The sequence below is a fragment of the Hyla sarda genome, chromosome 2 (genome assembly GCF_029499605.1).
Source record: "Hyla sarda isolate aHylSar1 chromosome 2, aHylSar1.hap1, whole genome shotgun sequence".
NCBI classification, from domain to species: Eukaryota; Metazoa; Chordata; class Amphibia; order Anura; family Hylidae; genus Hyla; species Hyla sarda.
This window is the reverse complement of record NC_079190.1, coordinates 435,629,284-435,652,419: the sequence shown is the minus strand read 5'-3', so window position 1 is coordinate 435,652,419 and position 23,136 is coordinate 435,629,284. Positions and strand designations below refer to the sequence as shown.

The 23,136-nt window shown below is 42.5% G+C and overlaps 1 protein-coding gene across 5 annotated transcripts in view; it reads left to right on the top strand.

The window, feature by feature from the left end:
- The window catches only part of ZSWIM7 (zinc finger SWIM-type containing 7), a 151,092-nt gene that overhangs the window by 48,028 nt on the left and 79,928 nt on the right, over positions 1–23,136 (top strand). For all 5 annotated transcript variants that reach the window (XM_056559158.1, XM_056559157.1, XM_056559159.1 and 2 more), the window contains exons 3-4: positions 11,516–11,537; positions 14,995–15,097. In XM_056559158.1, coding sequence (XP_056415133.1) covers positions 11,516–11,537; positions 14,995–15,097 — 125 coding nt within the window. The remainder of the gene's footprint in view (positions 1–11,515; positions 11,538–14,994; positions 15,098–23,136) is intronic.

Below are 23,136 nucleotides of genomic sequence, written 5' to 3'. Positions count from 1 at the left end.
AATATAACTCAAAAACCTCAGGCCCATCCCAACCCGCTTCAAAACTTCCCAGAGGTATCCCCACTCCACACTGTCAAAAGCTTTAGTAGCATCCAATGACAGAATGGAGCGGGGGCCCCGGGATCCACTCTGGATTGCTTCATACACATGAAGGATATTGTCATGAACCGTTCTTCCTGACCTAAACCCTCCCTGGTCACCGCCCACCACTACCTCCACTACTTTTTCCAACCTCTTTGCCAGTGCTTTCGCTATTATCTTTATATCTGTGTTAAGCAAGGAGATAGGACGATATGAGCCCAAATCCAAGGGATCCTTATCTTTTTTCCTAATGAGTCTAATATTAGCCTCACACATAGATTTAGGGAGAACCCCCCCCCCCCCCCCTCCAGGATTCATTAATGATACCCAGCAGTTTTGGAAGTAGCAGAGTTGAATATATCCTATATATCTGGAAGGGAATGCCGTCAGACCCGGGGCATGTATTCCCTTGGATTGATGCCAATGCCTCCTCCAATTCCTGGAGGGAAATTGGGTCATCCAGGGAGTCCCTGACATCCTCTGTCAAGCTTGGAATATTAATTCCCCTCAGGAATTCCGCTACCTCCGCCCTATTAATATTGCTGCTCATATAGAGGGACATTTATCAATGTTTCCTTATGTATTCTTTTTTTTAGTAATTTTTTCCTTACTTTTTTTTTGCTTATGTGCGACGTATTTATTAACTGGTTTCAGCCTGTTGATAATTTTCTTTCACGTAAGCAATTTTTCCTTTTTTACTTTGGTAGTAGCTTTTTCTGCTCCATGTTTGAGCTGGAGTAAATTTAGTCAATTTTTAACGCTGTTGTGACTTTTTTTTGCGCAGTTGCGACTGTCGCAGTTAATAAATACCAGACTACCCGTAGTCCATTTTAAAATTATTACTGCATAGTAAATTTTAGGAAAACTTGCTTTTCTCGCTTTCCAGTCAAAATGTCGCACGAAAAATCGAGTAGTCGCAGTTGAGACAATTTTGCGACAATTATAGTAAAGAAAACCTGACTAAACCCGTTGATAAATGTCCATAATAGAGATTGGAGAAAAAAGAGCCAACCATTTGGGCTATTTCTTCTCTATCTGTGGTTATGCTACCATCCTCCCTCCTCAGAGCCATAATACCATATTCGTCGCCTTGATTTTTAAGTAATCTTGACAGTGTCTTATTTGGTTTCCCTTTCTCAAAGAAGTTAAATTGCCCACTGAAGAATAGTTTATTTTGTGCCTTTTTAAGTAGATATTCTTTATATTCCTCTTGAGCTGCCTTCAGTTCTAACAGCTGTTCCCCCCCACTATCCTCTTCCATCCCTGCTTCTAATGTTGCCACTTTACTATTCAGTACTGTTTCTTCCTGTGAGAATTCCTTTTTTTTTTTTATTGATTCGCCCTATATATAGGCCCCTCAAATATGCCTTCATAGTATCCCATACCACCTGAGGATTTGCGGACTTATGATTAATCTCCCAGAATGCCTCTATTTCCTGTCTAAACCAGTCCTGATCGCCCACTAATTCAATCCAGTGGGGGTTGAGCCGAAAGCCCAACCTTTTCCCACCCATTACCTTGCCTCCAATTTCCACCACCACTGGGCAATGGTCCGATAGGGTTTTAGCTTTATACTGCACCCTGCTGGTCCAGGTCATTGCATTCTTATCACACAGGCATAAGTCAATTCGGGAGGCGGTGTTATATGAGGTACTAAAACATGAGTACTGTCTTACTCCTGGGTTTAGTTTCCGCCACCCATCTACCCAATTCATCTCTCCACAGTACCTCGCCAATGCTGTTTCGTTCCCCCCTACATTCCTACCTAATTTGTATCTGTCCATACTAGGGTCCATTACATTGTTCAAATCTCCAACTATCCATAATGCCGAATGTGTCTTACTTTCGCTATAGCTCACAAGGTCCCTCAGAACATCCACTCTAAAAGGTGGAGGAATATAAACAAAAGCCAAGATGACTGCCCTATCTTCCCATATTCCATAAAGAAATACATATCGACCATACTTATCTACTTTTGCATTCTTAGTCTCAAATGGTGCCCTCCTGTGAACATATACTGACACTCCCACAGAGTAGGAAGAGAATTTTAAGGGTTCACCTTAGGGGCCATTTCACCCACTATTTCTCTTCACTTTATATTTGTGGGATGTATGTATCACTACGGGGATATCACGAACCAACTTAGCAACTTTATACACCATAGGCCCCTCCCACTCGAGAATTTAAATCCCGTTCTTTACAGCATACAAAAGTAAGAATTCACAGTCCCATATGGCTCTGAGGAGCGCTTAAAACCTAGGGTATCACACCCTGATCCAGAAATATCCACCACCAAGTATAGCATACTAGTATGCAACTACAGAATCATTAGCGTATTCACGCTCCCCCTGGTAGACAGTGCAATCACCCCCCAGAGTCACTAATCTTATCGGGTCCAGGGAGGGGTCCAATTTCATGAGAGAGGAATTCTGCTGAGACCAAGTTGTTCAAGTTGTTCAATTAGTCCAAGAGTCCCGGTTTCTCCTGTATAAGAGAGAGAGGGGGGGGGGATAAGTCCTCCAAAAACATCGATTTTTACAGCATGGCAAGCCATAGGTATCTCTACGTGACCATAATTATACCATCCATACTCCTCAAAGTCCACACAGCATTCATTATGGGCAGAGAGTCTCCATGACTAAAAGTAAAAGATGCCTAAAGGTAGGAGGGAGGGGGGGCGTCAGTCCCACATTGCTCAGTTAGCTCAGTTCCCCGAGGCGTCAATTGTCCATTAGGGCTCAGCCCAAGCAGGTAGAGCAGGAGCATCTCTATCACTGTAATTAGGCACACTGTAGCTCCTTCCTCATGTGCAGCAGCCAAACAGCACCCCAAGCTAATCATATACTTGTCTGCCTCATAAGGACATTTAATAAACTTCAATGGGCGCTCCACAGTTACCAACCATCACAGGGGGAAGAGGGGGGAGACCCGGACAGATGCATTGCCGCAGCTGCCACTCACCAAATCGCTAGGAGGAGTGACCAGGCAGAGAGTCAGGCATCCAATATTGTCCATTCCACGTGGGGCCAGTGCAAGGGGCTGCTGCTGTTCGGAGAATTGCCGTGGTATTAATATATGGTTTCACCTAGTTGGAGGGAATCCGTGAGTAGGTTTCATGGCAGTTTGTCCTCATGTAAAACACATCCATGCAGAGAGACTGCTGAATAAGAAAATCTGCCCCCCAGAAGGGAGCAATAACTCACTGGCTCCTGCACAGTTAAATATTCATCACATGTAGCGTCTAACAGCTCCACTCTCTATCCACAAGAAAAGGTCTGGGCCAGTCTATCCACATCCCAGCAAGGAGTAGCGGAGTTCCACACATGCCCCTCAGCACCTCCGCGTCCCTGTGGCCTACCTGGGGCAGGTGCCACATATATAGGCCTCCGGCACAAGCCCGAAGCTCCTCTCAGTAGCTGGCCGAGGCAAAACCACACCCCCCCTCTCTCACCTCCTCTCCGGCATCCCCTTCCACAGCGCCTCCCGTCCTATCCGACGACGGGCTATACCGCCACCGTCTCGCTCCCCCCTCCTCCGATGGCGGAATCCAGCGCCCCCGGCTCTCCACGGCGTCCGGGCAGGAGAGCCCCACTGTCGGCATCAGGCTGTGAGTATCCCGGCATCGCGAGGTCGGCATCCACTCCACCTCCGTCCCGAGGGCTCAGGGGGCGGGGCCAGAGCCCCGGAGTGCGCGGCTCTAGCTCATGCCGCCGTCACTTCCTCCCCCAATGGCAGAAACCTTAGATCACTCTTTCCTGTTTATCAGTATGTTTTGGGCAGTTGCTATGCCAGTGGTAATGGTGATGGTTTAAGTAATCTTTGTTTGCGTAGGCCCAGATAATTCGGGTAGAAGTTCATAAGATTTCTTTTAAAAAGATCCAACACCAAGAAGTCTCTGCTCTCTATAACCAGTATGATGTTTTAAGTTTTGTAGAACGGGACCCTACAAACAGTCTTCCAACAGACCCAAACAGGCAGGTGTCACAATTCAGTAGTTCTGGGTTTGTTGTAATAATTCACATACAGCAATAAGTTGCACTTACAGCATTTGCTATAACAGAATCTTAAGGGTCTATTCACATGTACAGTATTCTGCACAGATTTGATGCGCAGGATTTTCTGCTACAGATTTCAATGTAGACTAAATGACTGAACACATCTTCAAATCCTGCACAGAATACTGTACGTGGGAATAGACCCTAAATGTCCTTCACATAGTTCTTTACAGAAAAATATCTGAGCTTCTCACCAGAACCATGGCATGTTCAGTGCCAAAGTCAGTCTTTCTTTGGTGCAGTGTATCGGACTCTGCTGCAATTTTCACACAGTGGAAATAACTAGCACGGAAATTCTGATTCTGGCATCCGTAAAAAGAAAAGGCTTATCTATTCTTATTGCGGATTTCGCTTTGAAATTCATTGCCCTCTATGAGATGGTGTATTATTCAAATTATGGATTATTCAAATGTGCAGAATGTCCACACCTGTTCTCCGTGTAGACATTTTGCACATTTTACGCCATGTGAACATAGCCTTAAAGGGGTACTCCGGTGCTCAGCGTTTGTAACAAACTGTTCCGAATGCTGGAGCCAGCGATGGGAGCTCGTGACCTCATAGCCTTGCCCCCTCATGACATCACGCCCCGCCCCTCAATGCAAGTCATAGACTTGCATTCAGGGGGTGGGGCGTGATGTCATGAGGGGCGGGGCTATGATTCCACGAACTGGCTCCAGCGTTCGGAGCAATTTGTTCCTAGTGCTGAGCAGCCGAGTACCCCTTTAAAGCCCATAGGCTGTCTCAGAAATCTACCCCTAAATAGTAAAAGTCTTAAGGTCTATTCATGTATAAAATTTACTGATTTTAACATCATATTGTTGCTGAGATTTAAGAAAAAGCTTCAAAACTTGCTGCAAAATTATAGCAAAAGTGTTGCAAAAACAATATTCATTTTGATAATGTGCCTTGAACCTCCTTCTCGAAAACCTTTAAATGTTGATAGCCTCTATTATTACCTGCTTTATTCTCATAAGTACCATATAGACCCTTGGGGAACAGGGCATTAAAGGGGTATTCCAGGAAAAAACTTTTTTATATATATCAACTGGCTCCAAAAAGTTGAACAGATTTGTAAATTACTTCTATTAAAAAATCGTAATCCTTTCAGTACTTATGAGCTTCTGAAGTTAAGGTTGTTCTTTTCTGTCTAAATCCTCTCTGATGACACGTGTCTCGGGAACCGCCCAGTTTATAAGCAAATCCCCATAGCAAACCTCTTCTAAACAGGGCATTTCCCGAGACAGGTGTCATCAGAGAGCACTTAGACAGAAAAGAACAACCTTAACTTCAGAAGCTCATAAGTACTGAAAGGATTAAGATTTTTTAATAGAAGTAATTTACAAATCTGTTTAACTTTTTGGAGCCAGTTGATTTATATATATATATATATATATAAGTTTTTTCCTGGAATACCCCTTTAACCTACAGCCTGTGAGCAGCAGACTCCCCTAATATAATTTTATGGAAGTTAAATAATATTACAAAATGAGTGTAATAACTATAACAGTAAAGTTATAATCCAAAAATATGAACTCCAAAAATGTGAATGTGAACTCCATTAGAAGTCCTTTCTAATATCAGGTCGAGCTCGGATGTCTCTCAGTATAATATTTTATAATATTAGTGAAGGGCTCCTCTATGGGATTATCATCCTCATATTACAAGTGTCATCCACTTCAGACTACAGCAACACATTCCCAATGTTGTAATGGAAAATACTATGTTCACACTCACCAGAGCATATATTTAACCACTTACGTTTAAGTATCTCATCATCTCGCAGCTCGCTGCTGAACCCGAGTAATTCAAGAACATTAGAACAAATATGATTTTTGTGCTTCTATTCCATAGCTGATGGTTTATGTCATAGTTCTTTGTTTTTCATTTGAATCAATGTTCCCTTTGTTCTTCTTCTGTGGAAACAGTTTATTTGTCTCCACATGTGGACACCATATTTTATAGTTTTAGGTTTTTTGAGACGATAGATGTATTTCCTTAGAAAAACATTGTGATGACTTAATACTGGTCTTTCCCTGTCCACGTCCAATGTTTGGTGTGTCTGGAGCAGAGTATAGCACAGCATGGTGTGACAAAGGCAGGAAAGTTACCTGCAAATAGCATTGTGCTGCAGAACATCCCTGGAGCTAGAGGGGAAATCTCATCCATCCAGGATTATTTTCGGTCTTTGTTACAGGAATTCACATACTTTTAACCCCTGGGTCCAAATAGAAAATAATACAATGTATAAAGTTGTGAGAGCTGAGGCCTTTGCCGGATCCTTTGTTGAAGTTGACATTAGGACATTTTGATTTTTAGTAATTTCCTAATATGACTAATAGTAGGGATATACCAGTATCGGCGCTGATACTGGACATTTACATGAGTACTTGTACTCAAGCTAATGTCCCAGATATCTACCATGGGGTCCCGGTCTGTAGGGTCTCGAATGGTGGGTCCTAGATTGTCCAGTAGTGCATACTGGGAACTCCTTTCCTGTCGTTCAGTTGCTTCTGCCAGGACGCAGACAGTACGGTGAAGTCATCACTACCCCATATGAGTTGCAAGTGTCAGGCCTGGCCAGAAGAGTCTTCAGGCCTAGGAGGGGATTATGAATTACAGCAGGAGAAAGGAATATTTGTTTACATTTTTTTTGTGGGACACTGCTTTAGTCTTCAAACAGTTCACGGCATTTGTGTTACTCTTATGTAAAGGGCAGACTGTATGGCACTGCTATATATTTGGAGCACTGTGTGACACTATGTATTGGGGGCACTCTGTGGCATGCACTGCTATACATTGGGGCACTGTGTGGCACTGCTATATATTGGGGGCACTCTGTGGCATGCACTGCTATACATTGGGGCACTGTGTGGCACTGCTTTAAATTGGGGGGCACTCTGTGGCATGCACTGCTATATATTTGGAGCACTGTGTTGCTCTGCTATATATTGGGGGCACTCTGTGGCATGCACTGTTATACATTGGCGCACTGTGTGGCACTGCTTTATATTGTGCACACCGTGTGGCACTGCTAAATATTGGGACACTGGAGCTGCTATATATATTGGGGGCACTGTGTGGTGCTGGTATATATTGGGACAATATCACCAATACATTGGGGCACTGTGTGGCGCTGCTATACATTGGGGGTACTGTGTGGCGCTGCTATTTATTGGGGGGGGGCACTGTGTGGCGCCGCTACATATGGGGGGCACGGTGTGGCGCTGCTATACATTGAGACACTGTGCGCTGCTATTTATTGGGGGCACTGTGTGGTATTGTTATGTTTTGGGGCACTATCACAAATGTATTGTACCCATCGCCAGCATATTGCGCAGGCCTGGGACACTGGTATCGATAAGTAGTTTCAGTAAGTACTTGAATAAAAGTATCTGTACTCATACTTGGTCTTAAAAGAATTGTATTGAGATATCCGTAACTAATAATAGTAGTAGTCACACCCAATAACTCAGAGAAGTTCATTAATATGGGTAGGCAGCAGAAAAAATTGCAATATTTAGTTTGTAAATAGTTCAGCAGCCTCCTGGATGACATAAAGCAGCCTATGGTCTGCTGACAGGCCTAAGATTCTTTTTATGACGGGATGACATTAACGCTTAAGGATGTAGTTTTGCAATATACAATAATATACAGGTATTATAAAAGTATGCAGATTTATTGGTTATAAGATTATAAACATAAATGAGTAATAAACACAATGATATATGCAGATGATTATCAATTAGATATATTAGTAAGCATTACAAGCTTGTTGATTGACTACATATAGTAGAACAATACATGTGCGTAGTGAGTAACTTGTTACAATGAAACAAAAGCTACTAGGTTAGGATATCATACAATAAAAAGGTTACATATCACTCTATCCAGATGAAACTCATGATATCAAGATGGGCAATATCTAATTATAGACATCTCATATGGAATGCTAAATACATTCCCCGTCCCTTCTAACCAACTACATATCACATGATTCCAAGAATGGGCAAATACATCAAAGGATATGAACCTGGAAGAATACTTCCGCCCCATTCTGGATTACTTTTCTATACATGATCTTGGTAAGACATTAAGACAAATAGCAGAATCTTATGATCTTGTTAGACTATATTTTAGGAGAAAGAACTTGAAACAAGTTTCCTGTGTGGGAAATATACTTATAACACTTAGTTTGGCGAGTATAGGAGTTCTATCAATATCTAAAGCAATTGTTTAATGCTTTGATAGATTGTGTCTCACAATATCCTAAAACTATAATCTCAATATGGAGATAATTATTTTATTTAATAAATTTATATGCCATTCTAAATGGTATAATTCCATCCACATTATCCCAATTAGTCTTAATTAAATGGAATACCAGTTTTGTGTCTCTTTCCAAGTCTATGTAAGAACCTCGCTTCTGGTCCTAGGAAAATTGAACGGTCCATCTCATCGTCATGGATAGCCATTGGTCCAGTACCGTGTGATCAGTCCGACTTGCTGGGATCTCACATGGCTTTTTCACCTTGTTGGACCTTTTTCCTCTGTCTTTGTGTGTTCTCTCCAGCCCCTAACATCTGGTTTACCAGACTTTTTAATTAGACACACCTCCCTAAATTGGAATTCCCCAATGAATGTAGGTTGGGCGTGTACATGTGGTAATGACTATGGCATCACTATGATACCCAGAATGCATTGAGCATATCACCCATAATGCCTTTCCTGTCGGTGTAATGTCAACTACCCATACGCTAGGGGGTGCTATTGCATAAGCAATTAGCATCATTACCATTAAGGGTTAACTGTCAATAATGGTCTTAAACCCACATTCCACACTTGACGTATGGAACACTATATTATAAGATCAGGGATTATTTTTGACATATATAAGTAATCAAAACATGGTTTCTCCAGACATAGTGTTGAAAATGTTTAGTTGGTGACTCTATCAAATTCATGGGAAAGATAATAATACAATGGATGATTCTCTAACACACATGTGTGAATGTCTAGGGAATGTAACTAGCCTCCTTTATCTGTCTTATCTAAACATCCATAGAAATCTAAAGAGACAACAAGTATTCTACTCCCAGACTGCTACTTGAATAGAAGAACTTTAGAATACACTGTGGTCTATTTAGAACTTACAACAAAATGGCCGACATCATGCTATGAAACATAGTGATTCATTTTTGGGGCCTACAATAAGTATGACAACCTATTCCTGTGATGCTAAAGATAAGGAAGATAAGATAAATGGGACTGGCGCTCAAAGTAAAAAAAAAAATACACAATAAATGAAAACAGATATATTATCAAGAATATACTTGTTCAGCATATAACAAATGGAACATGCATAGGGCCCTTGTGGGTGACCAATTAATAAGCAATAATAGTTCAAATTATTAATAAAAAAAATACATTTATTCACCACAAATTGTCAGATAATATGCAAGATAAATGGCACTGTAAACTTTGTGGGCGTGATCAAAAAATATAACAAAAATTACAAACTTCATGTGTGCAAAGCAGCTTAGTCCTCAAATACTCATAATAAAGCCAATTTTGTAAAAAAAAAAAAAAAAAAAAAAAAAAAAAAAAGTATAAATATTGCCACTTTGAATTTGAATTTTTTTTTATAAATATTGTGTCACACATTAATTTTGAAGTAAATAAAGAATATTGAAGAAAAGCATATTGAGAGCAAGGATTCCTAAAGGGAAAAAAGCAGGCAAACCCGCATTCACCTTCTAGGTCACTAGATGTCCGTCTCCTTATTGTATTGTTGGTAACTTTCCAAAAAGTCCTGCAAATGAAAGTTTTGGGACAGTGAACCGCTCACCCTTCCACGTGTCGGGACCCCGGAACCTCTGCTCTTAGCTGCGTCAGGTGCAAGAACCAGAAGATTCACGTGCAGGAAGGGTGAGCAGTAGACTGTTTTTGATTTATATCCACCATTGTACCAGAATCATACTGGCACAGGTAAGGAGCAGTACAGAACATGTACTTCAAGATGGCCGGTCATGGAATGCATGATGGCATGCAGTAATACAGGCGTTTTACCAGTGCAGTGTCTATATTAACAGTATAATTTTATCATGGTGCCTAAATTAACATCACAAGATGTTTTCTCTGCAGCTTGCCCTTATATAAGTTTGAGAATTTGGCACACTTCAAAATTTTTCTCTATTTTTAATGACAAAAATGTTGGCATGAAGACTTTTTTTCTCTTTAATCCAGTGCCATTATGTTTGAGCCAAACGTTTCAACCTTGGACATGTCTACCCAAAGCTCTTTCTGTCTTCAGATTTTTGTCACACTTCATACAGATGGAAATTGGTAGCAAGATACATTTCCGAGAGCTGTTTTGAATATTCCCTTTTTTTCACAGTGGAGCACACGTCTTTTGACGCTCTCCTCAAGGAGAAACTTTACCCTTGCAGTTTCAGCCAGTGCCTGGTTCTGTGCACGTTAGGTAACAAGCCCAAAGCAACTGTCTAAAGATGGGTGTCTTCCTTGTTGGAGACATTCTGGCTTGGCTTATAATCCCCGGTCATGTACTCCTTCAGTCCCTTGACAAAGGCCTAGCTAGCCGGCTCCCTGCTCTGTACTGATGATAGACAGGAAGCCCCAAACACTTTATAGATGGGTAGTTCTTCCTTTTGGGAGTATTTCAAGGCACTTAAAAAGGGTACTCTGACATCAAATTTAAAAAAAATACTCCAGGGGGCGGGGCTAGAGCTTATTAACAAAATCAATCCAAACCTCCTGAGACAGCAATGTGTTGTCTTGGGAGATCAATCTTCTTTTAATATAAGAGATCATGTACCTGCAAGACACACTATAAAGGGGTACTCTGGTGGAAAAAAAAAATTCATATAAACTGGCTCCAGAAAGTTAATTATTTCTATAAAAAAATCTTTATCCTTCCAGTAATTATCAGCTGCTGTATACTACAGAGGAAGTTGTGTAGTACTTTTCTGCCTGACCGCAGTGCTCTCCGCTGACACCTCTGTCTGTGTCAGGAACTGTCCAGATTAGTCGCAAATCCCCATAGCAAACCTCTCCTGCTCTGGGCAGTTCCTGACATGGACAGAGGTATCAGCAGAGAGCACTGTGGTCAGACAGAAAAGAACTACTCAACTTCCTCTGTAGTATACAGCAGCTGATGAGTACTGGAAGGATTAAACATTTTAAATAGAAGTAATTTACAAATCTGTTTAACTTTCTGGCACCAGTTGATTTGAAGAAAATAGTACCACTTTAAACTTTTTTTTTAAATTAATCTGGAATATATGAGCACGGCACTGTATGCATGTATGTAGGTATGTATGTCATTGTGCTGATATTCATTTATATATATATTTTATTTTCAGTTTCTGACGAACATCTCCTGGGGTGAGTATTTTTATTGACTTAGTAAGCAAAAAGAATATTAGATATTTAGATAAATTGAGTAAGTTGACCCTGTCTGAATTGTGACAAAGCATAACAAAGTTTAAATTGATATAATAAAAAGTAAAAAATAAAATTCAGTTTCACTATATTATTTCATATATATTATGAAGGCTTCTGGTCATCTTGTCATTCCCTTTTAGAACACTCAGCTATTGTGTCAGCACTGATGTTCAAACATGCTGGGTAATTCTGCCCCATTGTCTAGTGAAATGATTCCTGCCATTGTGCGGGTTAGGCTGAGCTGACCTCTACATGGGAGCTCTGTTCAAATGGGATCTGTTTAAACAGCAGGACATAAGTGGGGCAAAATAGTTGCACACTTTTTCTTTTTTGTCCGCTCAAATCCTGCTAGACTTATGGACACCTCAGAAAACCCAACGAATTTAAGTCAATGGGATCTGTTGGTGTCTATTGTGAGGCGGACAGTCCTGCTCGGTTTTTCAGCCTTGAACTGAATCTGCGATGGAACCTTTGATGCAGATGTAAATGAAGTCTTAACCAATGAGAATCAGGACACAAGAAATGGCTTCTTTTTACCTACACTGTACACACCAGGTCTGTATTAGCCCCTTCCCGCTATATGGCGTGTATACACATAACAGTGGGAAGATGGTCAATGCTCTGTGACATGGCACACAGCAATAGAGAGCAATAGACGCAACCCATAGCAAAACTGGTGCGAATTTTTTGTGCTGATTCTGCACCATTGATAAAGTAAATAGAAGCAAATTGGATTTTTCTATTGGATTTGCAGAGGATTAAATGGGCACTGTCATTAAAGTAAACTTTTTATATCACATAGATTATTAAAAAATAAAAATCTTTATAATATATTTCTTTAAAAAATTGTGTTTTACCATATTTTTTCTCCTTTGAAATCCTGGCTACTAGGTGTTGCCCTACTGGGTCCTGGATGTCTCCCCCCCCCCCCCCCCCCCCCCACAAGTAAGGCACGTTCGGACCACTGCTTGCCAGGGCAGTGGTCCCACTGCAGGAAATCGTGTCCGTGCAGCTCGCTCTCTGCCTGTATCTGAAACAGCACACATAATTTAAATATCCCCGCCCCCTGCATCTTCCCCTTCTCCTCCCCTCCAGTACCATTCATCTCGCTGTGAAAAACCTCATGGCAGTAGAAAGAGGAGAGAGGGGGATATAAGCTCCAATTTTGGTTAGTATAATATTTGTTGAAAAGCAGGAAGAAGGGCGGAAGCTGGCCCTGGCAGGCATCAGATGACGTTGCGCCTGCCGGGCCACGCCCACCTCCTCCCTCACTGGAACACTGCTGACTGAGCAGGCTGAGAAGCCTGTAAAAAGGGGGTTTTGAAAATAATAAAAGGCAGGATTAGTGTCAGGATGTGTCAGGGACAGATGCTGGAGGATATTTATGTATATTTCAGAAATGAAAATTTGTAGAATATGTTAAATTGTGTCAAATCTTGTCTATTGTAATGAGATCCTGGGATTCTTATAGGTTATGAAACACTCATATAGGTTATGAAACACTCATAGGTATATCTCATTGTTTCTCTAGTTTCTCTGTATACCAAGCAGATTGCCCCGTCAGGATTCCAGGAAATCCAGCTTTCCTAGAAATATATATAAATAAAAATCAACTGAATTGTTTACAGAGGGAAATGCTGTCTCTGTGCATTTTGATGTTTGCTATATGTATATATCCGAACATAACAAATCACATGAGTTTATTGAATTTTTCATTGGTGGTATTCGGATTAAGAAGAGCTAAATAACCCAAACCACATTTATTTGCTTTATGTAACCACCCACGTATAAACTGTATATTCCATATGAGTGAAGTACAATGCATTTTATGCACATCTATGTTTAGAATTAGGCTCTATTATGTGTTACATTAAATAGCCAATGTCCAAGTGGAAGGCCACCAATGTATATTTTATACATATCTGATTATTTGGTTTACTCAAAAAAATTACATTGCAAAAGAAGCTTACAGTATTTATAGTCTGTATATATAATTTATTTTACACAATAAATATATACTTAATCATTACCTAATGGATCTATTTAATCTAGTGTTATGGGTGGTCAACATAATAAACTAATAAACACTCTGTAAAGATAGGTTAAACATGATACCAATTTAAAGCACCATCTAGGAAAAACAGTGCATGCATTTTTTAACATGGGAACCTTTAGGTGGTGGATGGCTAATGCATGGCATCCATGAGTGCCATCCTTCACAGGCATCCATTGGAAAAGCCTATATGTTCACATATATACATTTTATACACCTGACTGACTGATGTCATCCATTGAATGTTTGGTCACTCTGCCTCTACTTAGGATAAGCCACCAATGTGTGGCAGTCTAGCCCCTGTCCTGCAAAGCATATCAGTGTGCGGCACTCACTTGAATAGGGCTGAGCTTCAGTACTGGGCACAACCTCATATGTGAAGGCACCACTGTGCTTGGATATACATCGAAAGGAACCCCAGCATCATGGCCACTTCATTCTCCAATGAGAGGCCATTAGTGTATATTCCTAGAAACTTCCTTAAAGGGGTACTCCCGCCCTAAAACATCTTATCCCCTATCCAAAGGGTAGGGGATAGGATGTCTGATCGCGGGGGTCCCGCTGCTGGGGCCCTCCGCAATCTCTCATGCAGCACCCACCTGTCTCAGCTGCACGCAGTGCTACAGGCTCTGTCTCTGAAGCCTCACAACCACAGGGCCGCGGTCATGAGGCTTCGGACATGGAGCCTGGAGCGCTCCTTCAGACATGGAGCCTCCAGCGCTGCGTGCAGCTGAGACTGGTGGGTGCTCTATGAGAGATTGCCGGGGTCCCCACGGCAGGTCCCCCGTGATCAGACCTCTTATCCCCTATCCTTTATATAGGGGATAAGATGTTTTAGGGCCAGAGTACCCATTTAAACCTCCTCGCCAAGATATAAATGTTTAAAAGAATACTAGATTGCTATCCTAGCATAGGTGCCTATGTCATGCATCTAATGGCAAAGTGCAGAAAATTGTATTTGGAGAGTAAGAATAAAGGCAGGTGGAAAACAAATGGTTCCCTAACCATAGGAAAAGGGGTAACTAGAGGATCAGTAGGGATACAACTGCTGGGATCTCTTCCAATCCCAAGAACACAGTAATGAATAGGCAGCACGGTGCCTGCATGGCCAGCACATACACAGCCAATCCCATTCTTTGGATCGGCGATGGTGCCAAAAGTCATAATATATCATAGTAAGGTTAGCATGTTTCCACCATCTGGCAGTCAAGCTCTTGATATCTCCTACAGAGGCCTTCAGTCACACATACAGTCACAGACCTTGGATGGTGGGTGTTTTATTATACTTTATGCTGTTTTCTTTTTTCATTCATTTTTTTTTTTTCAATTTTATTTTTTCTTTAGACTGAAATTTATCTTTGGGCCCACAGCCCTCTATGCCTTGGATTTAGTCGATCAACATTCGGTAACACATGTCACAAGTCCCAGCGGAAGGAGCACTTTCCAGGTAGTTTCATTGTTTATTTTTAAATTTTTGTTCTTGACTCAATATTTGCATCAGTCAAATATGGACGCTTTTTAGTGGGAACCAGTTAAAAGATTAGGAAATTATAGGCTTGTAGGCATATTCACATAGCTCCTGATAAAGAGTACTAGACAAAGAAATAAATAAAAAAAAATTCGGAGTCTTTCTTACCAGACGTTTTAACCAATGAGCTGGCTATGAATGTAAAGATTTTAGAGTTTATATAATATTTATCACATGCTGAGAAGCACTATATATTGAATTGGTCGTGGTCTGACTCCTACAACCCTCACTGATCATAAGGCTGGGGTCTAATTCACCTATTAGGAGTCTCAGAAGTAGGTTGGATCAGTTGAGTAAAGCTTTATACATACCATACAGATTCAATTCAGATATAGGTCATTTAAATGGGTCCGTAGGGACAGAACAGGTGACCAGAACTATATGGGTGGTCAACTCTCTTCTTATCTTCTACAGCACAAGGTGTTCTGCCTTGTGTCCCTGTTACTAAAGACAGACTGAGTCTAACAACAGCTAACGAAAACAGACTGCAAGGATCTACATCAAAAGTTGTTGTAATGACAGTAATGTTTTAAGTTTCAGTTAAAAAATGAGGTTTTAAGATTCTCACCATTAACAATTTCAGAATGAAATGAAGGAGAGATTATATTTAAAAATATATATTTTTTTACTGAAACTTTGGCATTGACCACTGCTTTTAAAAACATCCATTACCAGTAAACATCCTTCTCCACGGTGGATCCAACATGTCAATACCATTTGTTTTAGGCCTTAAACTTACATGCATTCATAATGGAGCTCATCTGTCAGTTGTTAATAGGAAACAGATTATAGCCTGGCATCAGTACATTTATATCAGGATAGCCTGGCAACTTTAGCATTCTCTTCCCCAGATACATTGCTGTGTATAGTAGCATTCATTGTCAGTGTCTCCCCACTTTGTCCCCACCTTGCCTATATTTCCATGTCTAGATAGCTACATCTAGCTTAGCATTATCTAATTGCAGAACATTTGTGCTATATTTACCACATTACATTTAATATGTTATCGCCTTCGTGTCTTATAAGGTTTCTAGCCATCCATCGCGCCACTAGGGATGCAGATATGACAGACAATGTCTGTAAATCCATGAGTAAAATGCTAATAATCTAATTTTTTTCGGTTCTGTCTAAGCAAATCTGGACTCTTTTGAGGCAGACTTGGCAGGCCAAAGGGTCCTCTTTAGGTGCTTTGAGCTTGGGGTATACATAATGAATTTATTAGCATTCATAGAGATTTCATAGTGTATGTCCTCAAAACAGACTATTCGCTACACACTAGCAGCCTACTGTTTATATAGTATCATGGAAAGCATTGCATTTTTATGGTAGAACTTGATAGTTGGAAGACACCTGTTCCTCTGCTTCAGGTAGAAGCTATAAAAAATAAACTCCAAATCAATTGTGTATGGTAACCATACTATTAGCACAAAATGAGAAAATCCACCTTACAGTGCTACATACTGAAATTCTGTATTCTATAACATCTTAGTGCACAATAAGTATTGAATTTATTTTAGGGTGGAAATGCTGTGGATAATGGTGAAAACTATGTAAATAGGAAAAAGCCAGTGTATTAAAAATTTGTATTTAAAGGGGTTCTCCGCTGTAAACATCTTATCCCCTATCCTTTGTTAGATCACTGGGGTCCCGCCGCTGGGTACCCCTGCGATCTTCACTGCGAACTCCGCTCCGTGCCCGATGACTGGCAATGCTGGCCGCCACGCCCCTTCTATTCACGTCTATGGGAGGAAGCGTGACTGCTATGTACTAGCTTCACACCCCTTCCTGTATACATGAATGGAGGGGTGTGACGTGACATCACAAACGCAGAAACTGCAAGCTTTCGTGTTCCAGACGCCGCCGCTGCCTTTGGATTGGGGATAAGATGTTTACAGCGGAGTACCCCTTTAAGGATTTTTCTGTGGATTTGTTCTGTTTTTCTAGCATTTATTGGGGATATTAACTTACCTTTTGAAGTCAGTGAGGAAGAGACACAATGCCTTTCCGCAACATGAAATGACCTGTTGCAGACTTAGGGTATGGTCACACGTAGCGTATATGCAGCATATTTCATGCTGTGCAAAATCTGCTGCACAGCAGGAAATACACTGCGTATTCTTCTAAGAGCAGACACACAGGGCTACCCGCAGCAGCCCTGTGTGCGCAGTGAGGTTTAAAGACTGGGCAAGCGAGCTGTTGGAGACTGTGACGTACAGGCCCGCCACCAAACCTCACTGCACCCACAGGTCTGCCAATGGGTAGCCCTGTATGTCTATTCTTAGAAGAATACACAGCTGATTCCTCGCTGTGCATCAAACTTTGCGTAGCGTGATTCCAGCATTGCTCTCCTGCTCTATTTGCATGGAGAGGCGTAGACCACGCTGGACTATACAGTTGCCAAGGCAACTGTATCATGCCCAGCGAGTTCCATGCATGAGTCCTATTAATTAGGATAGTGCTCATGCACAGAACTTGCTTGGCTTGGTACAGTTACGTCAGACAGCGCTTGCAGCTTCTCACCATGCAGAACCATGCTGGAGTTGCTTTAAATTCTGCACCACAGGTCAGTTTTTTTGCAGATTGTTTTCCACTGTTTGTGAATAAGATGTGTAAAATGTCGTCCACTTTGATGCTACTGTGAATGACGTGAAGCTAGTGCAAATCTGCAGCATATTCGCTATGTGTAAACATATGTACATAGAAAAAATCTGGAGTCATTCAAATGAATGTTTGCAAAAAATTTACTTTATTAGAATATGAATATAATAAAATATAGGAGGATATCCAGGGGGGATGAAAAAACACAGGTATCACCCAGATATTGTATAAAGTGCCTCAGTGCATGTACATAGACAACTCTCATAGCAGCAGGTGAGTAGCAGCTTTACAAATATCAAGGACAGTTAACAATAACATAATTCAAAGGACACATTAGGTAAATACTCAACCATACATTACAATAATAGGGCACAGGACACCAGAGCGACACCACCCCAACGCAGCGTTTGGGCAAACCTTTGTTGAAACGCCACGTAGGGGTGGTGTCACTCTGGTATCCTGTGCCCTATTATTGTAATGTATGGTTGCGTATTTACCTAATGTGTCCTTTAAATTATGTTATTGTTAACTGTCCTTGATACTGTTGGTCATTTTGCTGGTCATTTTGCAGGGCTCTGGCAGTGCTCCTCCTTGCACAGTGGCGGAGGTAGCAGTCCTGCTGCTGGGTTGTTGCTCTCCTACAGCCTCCTCCACGTCTCCTGATGTACTGGCCTTTCTCCTGGTACCGCCTCCATGCTCTGTACACTACACACAGACACAGCAAGCCTTCTTGCCACAGCCCAGATTGATGTGCCATCCTGGATGAGCTGCACTACCTGAGCCACTTGTGTGGGTTGTAGACTCTGTCTCATGCTACCACTAGAGTGAAAGCTCTGCCAGCATTCAAAAGTGACCAAAACATCAGCCAGGAAGCACAGGAACTGAGAAGTGGTCTGTGGTCACCACCTGCAGAACCACTCCACCTGTTGTCTGTTCCATTTGCACAACATCATGTGAAATTGATTGTCAATCAGTGTTCTTCCTGAGTGGACAGTGTGATTTCACAGAAGTGTGATTGACTTGGTGTTACATTGTGGTGTTTAAGTGTTCCCTTTATTTTTCTGAGCAGTGTATTATTATGAGGAGCTCATAGAGCATAATGCTTTTGGGGTGTTATAATGTTTATTTATAAGGGTTTGCTTGTTATATTTCTCATTCAGTCTGAGCAGAAGTAAGGAGTGATAGCCCACTCAGCTACTCATAAGTCCTAAAAAACATTTTATTATTTGGAGTTGACATGTGTCGCCCTGTATTCACACTGATAAGCAGGCAATTGATGGACAAGTCTGCTCTCCACCCGTGCTAAAAGCCTAGTTCATATATCACTGCTTGGTTATCGTGTACAGCAGAGTTTTGGCTGACATCTTGAGCAGAAAATCTTTATCGTAATATTTGAGTTGGATCTGAAATAAAATAAGAGTTTTATTATCTTTGAGCACAATATCCTTTATTCTTACCACATTACTCACTTTAAGGAATAAACTTGCTGATAATGTGTGAAAGCTGGAAAGTTATAAAACGTTTCTGCAAATGTTCCACCCCTATGACTCAGTATTCCTTACTTGAAGAACATTTCTATCCAAGCTAAATAGAATATCTAAGTCTTATGTCTTTTGTCAAGTTGGTAAAAAAAATCCAGAGATGACAACCATGAGTCACAAATACTAGGGGGGTTACTGCCATTCCTGTCTAGAACAATGTACTTTTTTACAGCATGCACTAAACCAATTTTCCAGTGATTTTATGTATTTGAAGGGGTACTCCACCCCTAAACATCTTATCCCCTATCCGGCACTGCATGCCGGATGACGGGCGACCACAGCTGTCTCGACCCCTCCATTCATGTCGATGGGAGGAGACATGAATGGAGGGGGCATGGTGTGACGTCACAAACATGTAAGCTCCAAGTTTCTGTGTTCTGAATGCCGCAGTCACCAGTCTGGAGATCGCGAGGGGACCCCCCACTATCAGACATCTTTTCCCCTATCCTTTAGATAGGGAATAAGGTGTTTAACAGTGGAGTACCCCTTTAAGCTGAGGCTACTGTTGTGTAACATATATATGATATACTCCCTGTCCTGCAGAGCTCAATACTCAAGATGGCAAAAGTTTCTATATTGTACATAGCCTTATCGCAAAGACCTGGTGATATAGATTCAGGAGAAGTTGTCTGCAGCCAAATTTATTAAATGGTCACAGAGCATTTGATAAATTTTGCACCGGTCACATTTTCTGAAATTTCTCTCTTCACATACACCATAAAGCTTAGCTAAGTCTGGGCTGGTGTAGTTATAGAGACTTTTTTGCGCCTTTTCACAAAAAGGCGCAGTTCATAAAATCCTTCCATATCATATGTATTGTCAAAATCAGTGGATTGTAACTCAAAATCAGCAGAAATGTCTAAACGAAAAGGCGCAAATAAACCCTGCTTGCGCCTTTTTTGCACCTTTTCTAGACACAAACTGTCTAAAGACAATGATAAATGTTGGCCTCTGTGTCTGAATACACAATAAAACCATATTATATCTACTGATTGTTTTCTATGAGAATCCGCAGAATATTTTACATGCCACAGATTCGTTTCAATGCTTATATAAAATCTGCATTCTCCAGAAAAAGAAGTGGCATATTACTTATTTGATGCGGATTCCGCTTGGGCTTGGCTGGCCATGGATAAACCTTATAGAATAAGGCTAATCCATGGCCAAAACTACTGCCAAATGTGAGGTATTATAAGTTAACATCTGCGGCAGAAATCCGAGAGTGGGTATCAGATTTCTACCATGGATTCCACCTTACTGACCCACAGAGAGCTCAGGTGCCAACGAATAGTTGGATAATTGTTCTGTCACTCTCGAGACTTGGGGGAGGTACCTCCTTTACTCTTACACATACATACAGTAATGTCACTAGAGATCACTGGAAGAAGCAATTCCTTTTCCCTGCAAGTACATAGATATCTACTGATGGTAACACGGCTGAATCTCCACAGGACTGTCTCCAGCGGCAGGACCCCGCAATCTCCCTGTTGCACTTTGTGTTGTTTAGAGCATCGGGTGCAACGCCGGAGGCTCGTGATGTCACGGCCACGCCCACTCAATGCAAGGACCTGGGAGGGGGATGATGGCCGTCACGCTCCCTCCCATAGACTTGCTTTGAGAGCCGTGGCCGCAAATCACACGAGCCTCTGCCCCAGTCATCCAGCACGGAGCGAAGTTCGTTCCGTGCACTGGATGTCTGTGGTGCCGCAGTCGAGATCGCGGGGGTCCCCAGCAGCAGGACACCCACGATCAGACATCTTATCCCCTATCCTTTGGAGGGGTTAAGATGTCTAGGGGTGGAGTACCCCTTTAACCTCTTAAGGACCCAGGGCGTATGGATACGCCCTCACACCCTGGGCCTTAAGGACCCAGGGCGTATCCATACGCCCTGGCGTTTTCCGGTCTCTGCCGCGCGCCGGGCAGAGATCGGAACTGGATGCCTGCTGAAATCCTTCAGCAGGCATCCAGGGCAAACGCCGAGGGGGGCCATGTAGGATCGCCGCAAATCGCAAGGGAAATCGCCCTTGCGATCTGCGGCGATACCGGGCTGATCGGGTCTCTGGGACCCGACCGCCCGGTAATTTCGCATGATCCCGGCTGTCACAGACAGCCAGGACCATGCTAAAGAATAGGAGCGATGTGGCAAGCCGGCCACCTCCTCCGATCCCCTGCGATCTGTCGGTTAACTAACCGACCAATCGCAGGGGGGGGCGGTTACTTCCTCCCGTCCTGCCCGGCCCCTGAAAGTCCGGAGAGGACGGGAGGAAGACCGGAGGACGCGGCGGGGGACGGGGGAGTGCTGGGGACCGGCCCCGGTACTTACCTCGTCCCTGAAGACCCGGATCCCGGCCAGGAAGATGGCGGCGGCGGCGACAGGTGAGTAGATCTTCAGCCGCGGTCGGGCCCTTTACAGCAATGCACGTTGCCGTAAAGCGACATGCATTGCTGTAATGGGACCCTGTAAACTACAACTCCCAACATGCCCAGACAGCCCTTGGCGTCTGGGCATGCTGGGAGTTGCAGTTTTGCAACATCTGGAGGTCCACAGTTTGGAGACCACTGTGCCCTTCCAGATGTTGCAAAACTACACATCCTCAGCATGCCCTTACTGTCCAGGCATGCTGGGAGTTGTAGTTCTGTAACATCTGGCCCTTGAGATGTTGCAGAACTACAACTCCCAGCATGCCTGGACAGTTTTGGCATACTGGGAGTTGTAGTTTTGCAACATCTGGAAGGGCACAGATTGAGAACCACTGTATTAGTGGTCTGCAAACTGTAGTCCTCCAGATGTTGCAAAACTACAACTCCAAGCATGCTGGGAGTTGTATTTCGGCAACATCTGGCTCTAAAGATGTTGCCAACTACTACTCCCAGCATGCTTGAGAATGCTGAGAGTTGTGGTTTTGCAACAACTGGTGGCACACTGGTTGGGAAACATTGTCTGTTTCCTAACTCAGTGTTTCCCAACCCGTGTGCCTCCAGCTGTTGCAAAACTATAACTACCAGCATGCACTGATAGACTGTGCATGCTGGGAGTTGTAGTTTTGCAACAGCTGGAGGTCCCCCCCCTGTGAATGTACAGGATACATTCACATGGGCAGGGGGCTTACAGTGAGTATCAGGCTGCAAGTTTGCGATGCAGCAAATTTTGCGCGGCAGCTCAAACTCGCTGTAACCCCCCGCCCATGTGACTGTACCCTAAAAACACTACACTACACTAACACAAAATAAAATAAAAAGTAAAAAACACTACATATACACATACCCCTACTCAGCCCCCCTCCCCAATAAAAAGGAAAAACGTCTGGTACGCCATTGTTTCCAAAATGGAGTCTCCAGCTGTTGCAAAACAACAGCTCCCAGTATTGCTGGACAGCCGTTGACTGTCCAAGCATGCTGGGAGTTTTGCAACAGCTGGAGGCACCCTGTTTGGGAATCACTGGCGTAGAATACCCCTATGTCCACCCCTATGCAATCCCTAATTTAGGCCTCAAATGCACATGGCGCTCTCACTTTGGAGCCCTGTCGTATTTCAAGGCAAGAGTTTAGGGTCACATATGGGGTATCGCCGTACTCGGGAGAAATAGCCTAACAAATTTTGTGGGGCTTTTTCTCCTTTCACCCCTTATGAAAATGTGAAGTTGGGATCTACACCAGCATGTTAGTGTAAAAAAATAAACTTTTTACACTAACATGCTGGTGTTGCCCTATACTTTTCATTTTGACAAGAGGTAAAAGGGAAAAAAGCCCCCAAAATTTGTAATGCAATTTCTCCCGACTACGGAGATACCCCATATGTGGGCGCAAACTGCTTTGGGG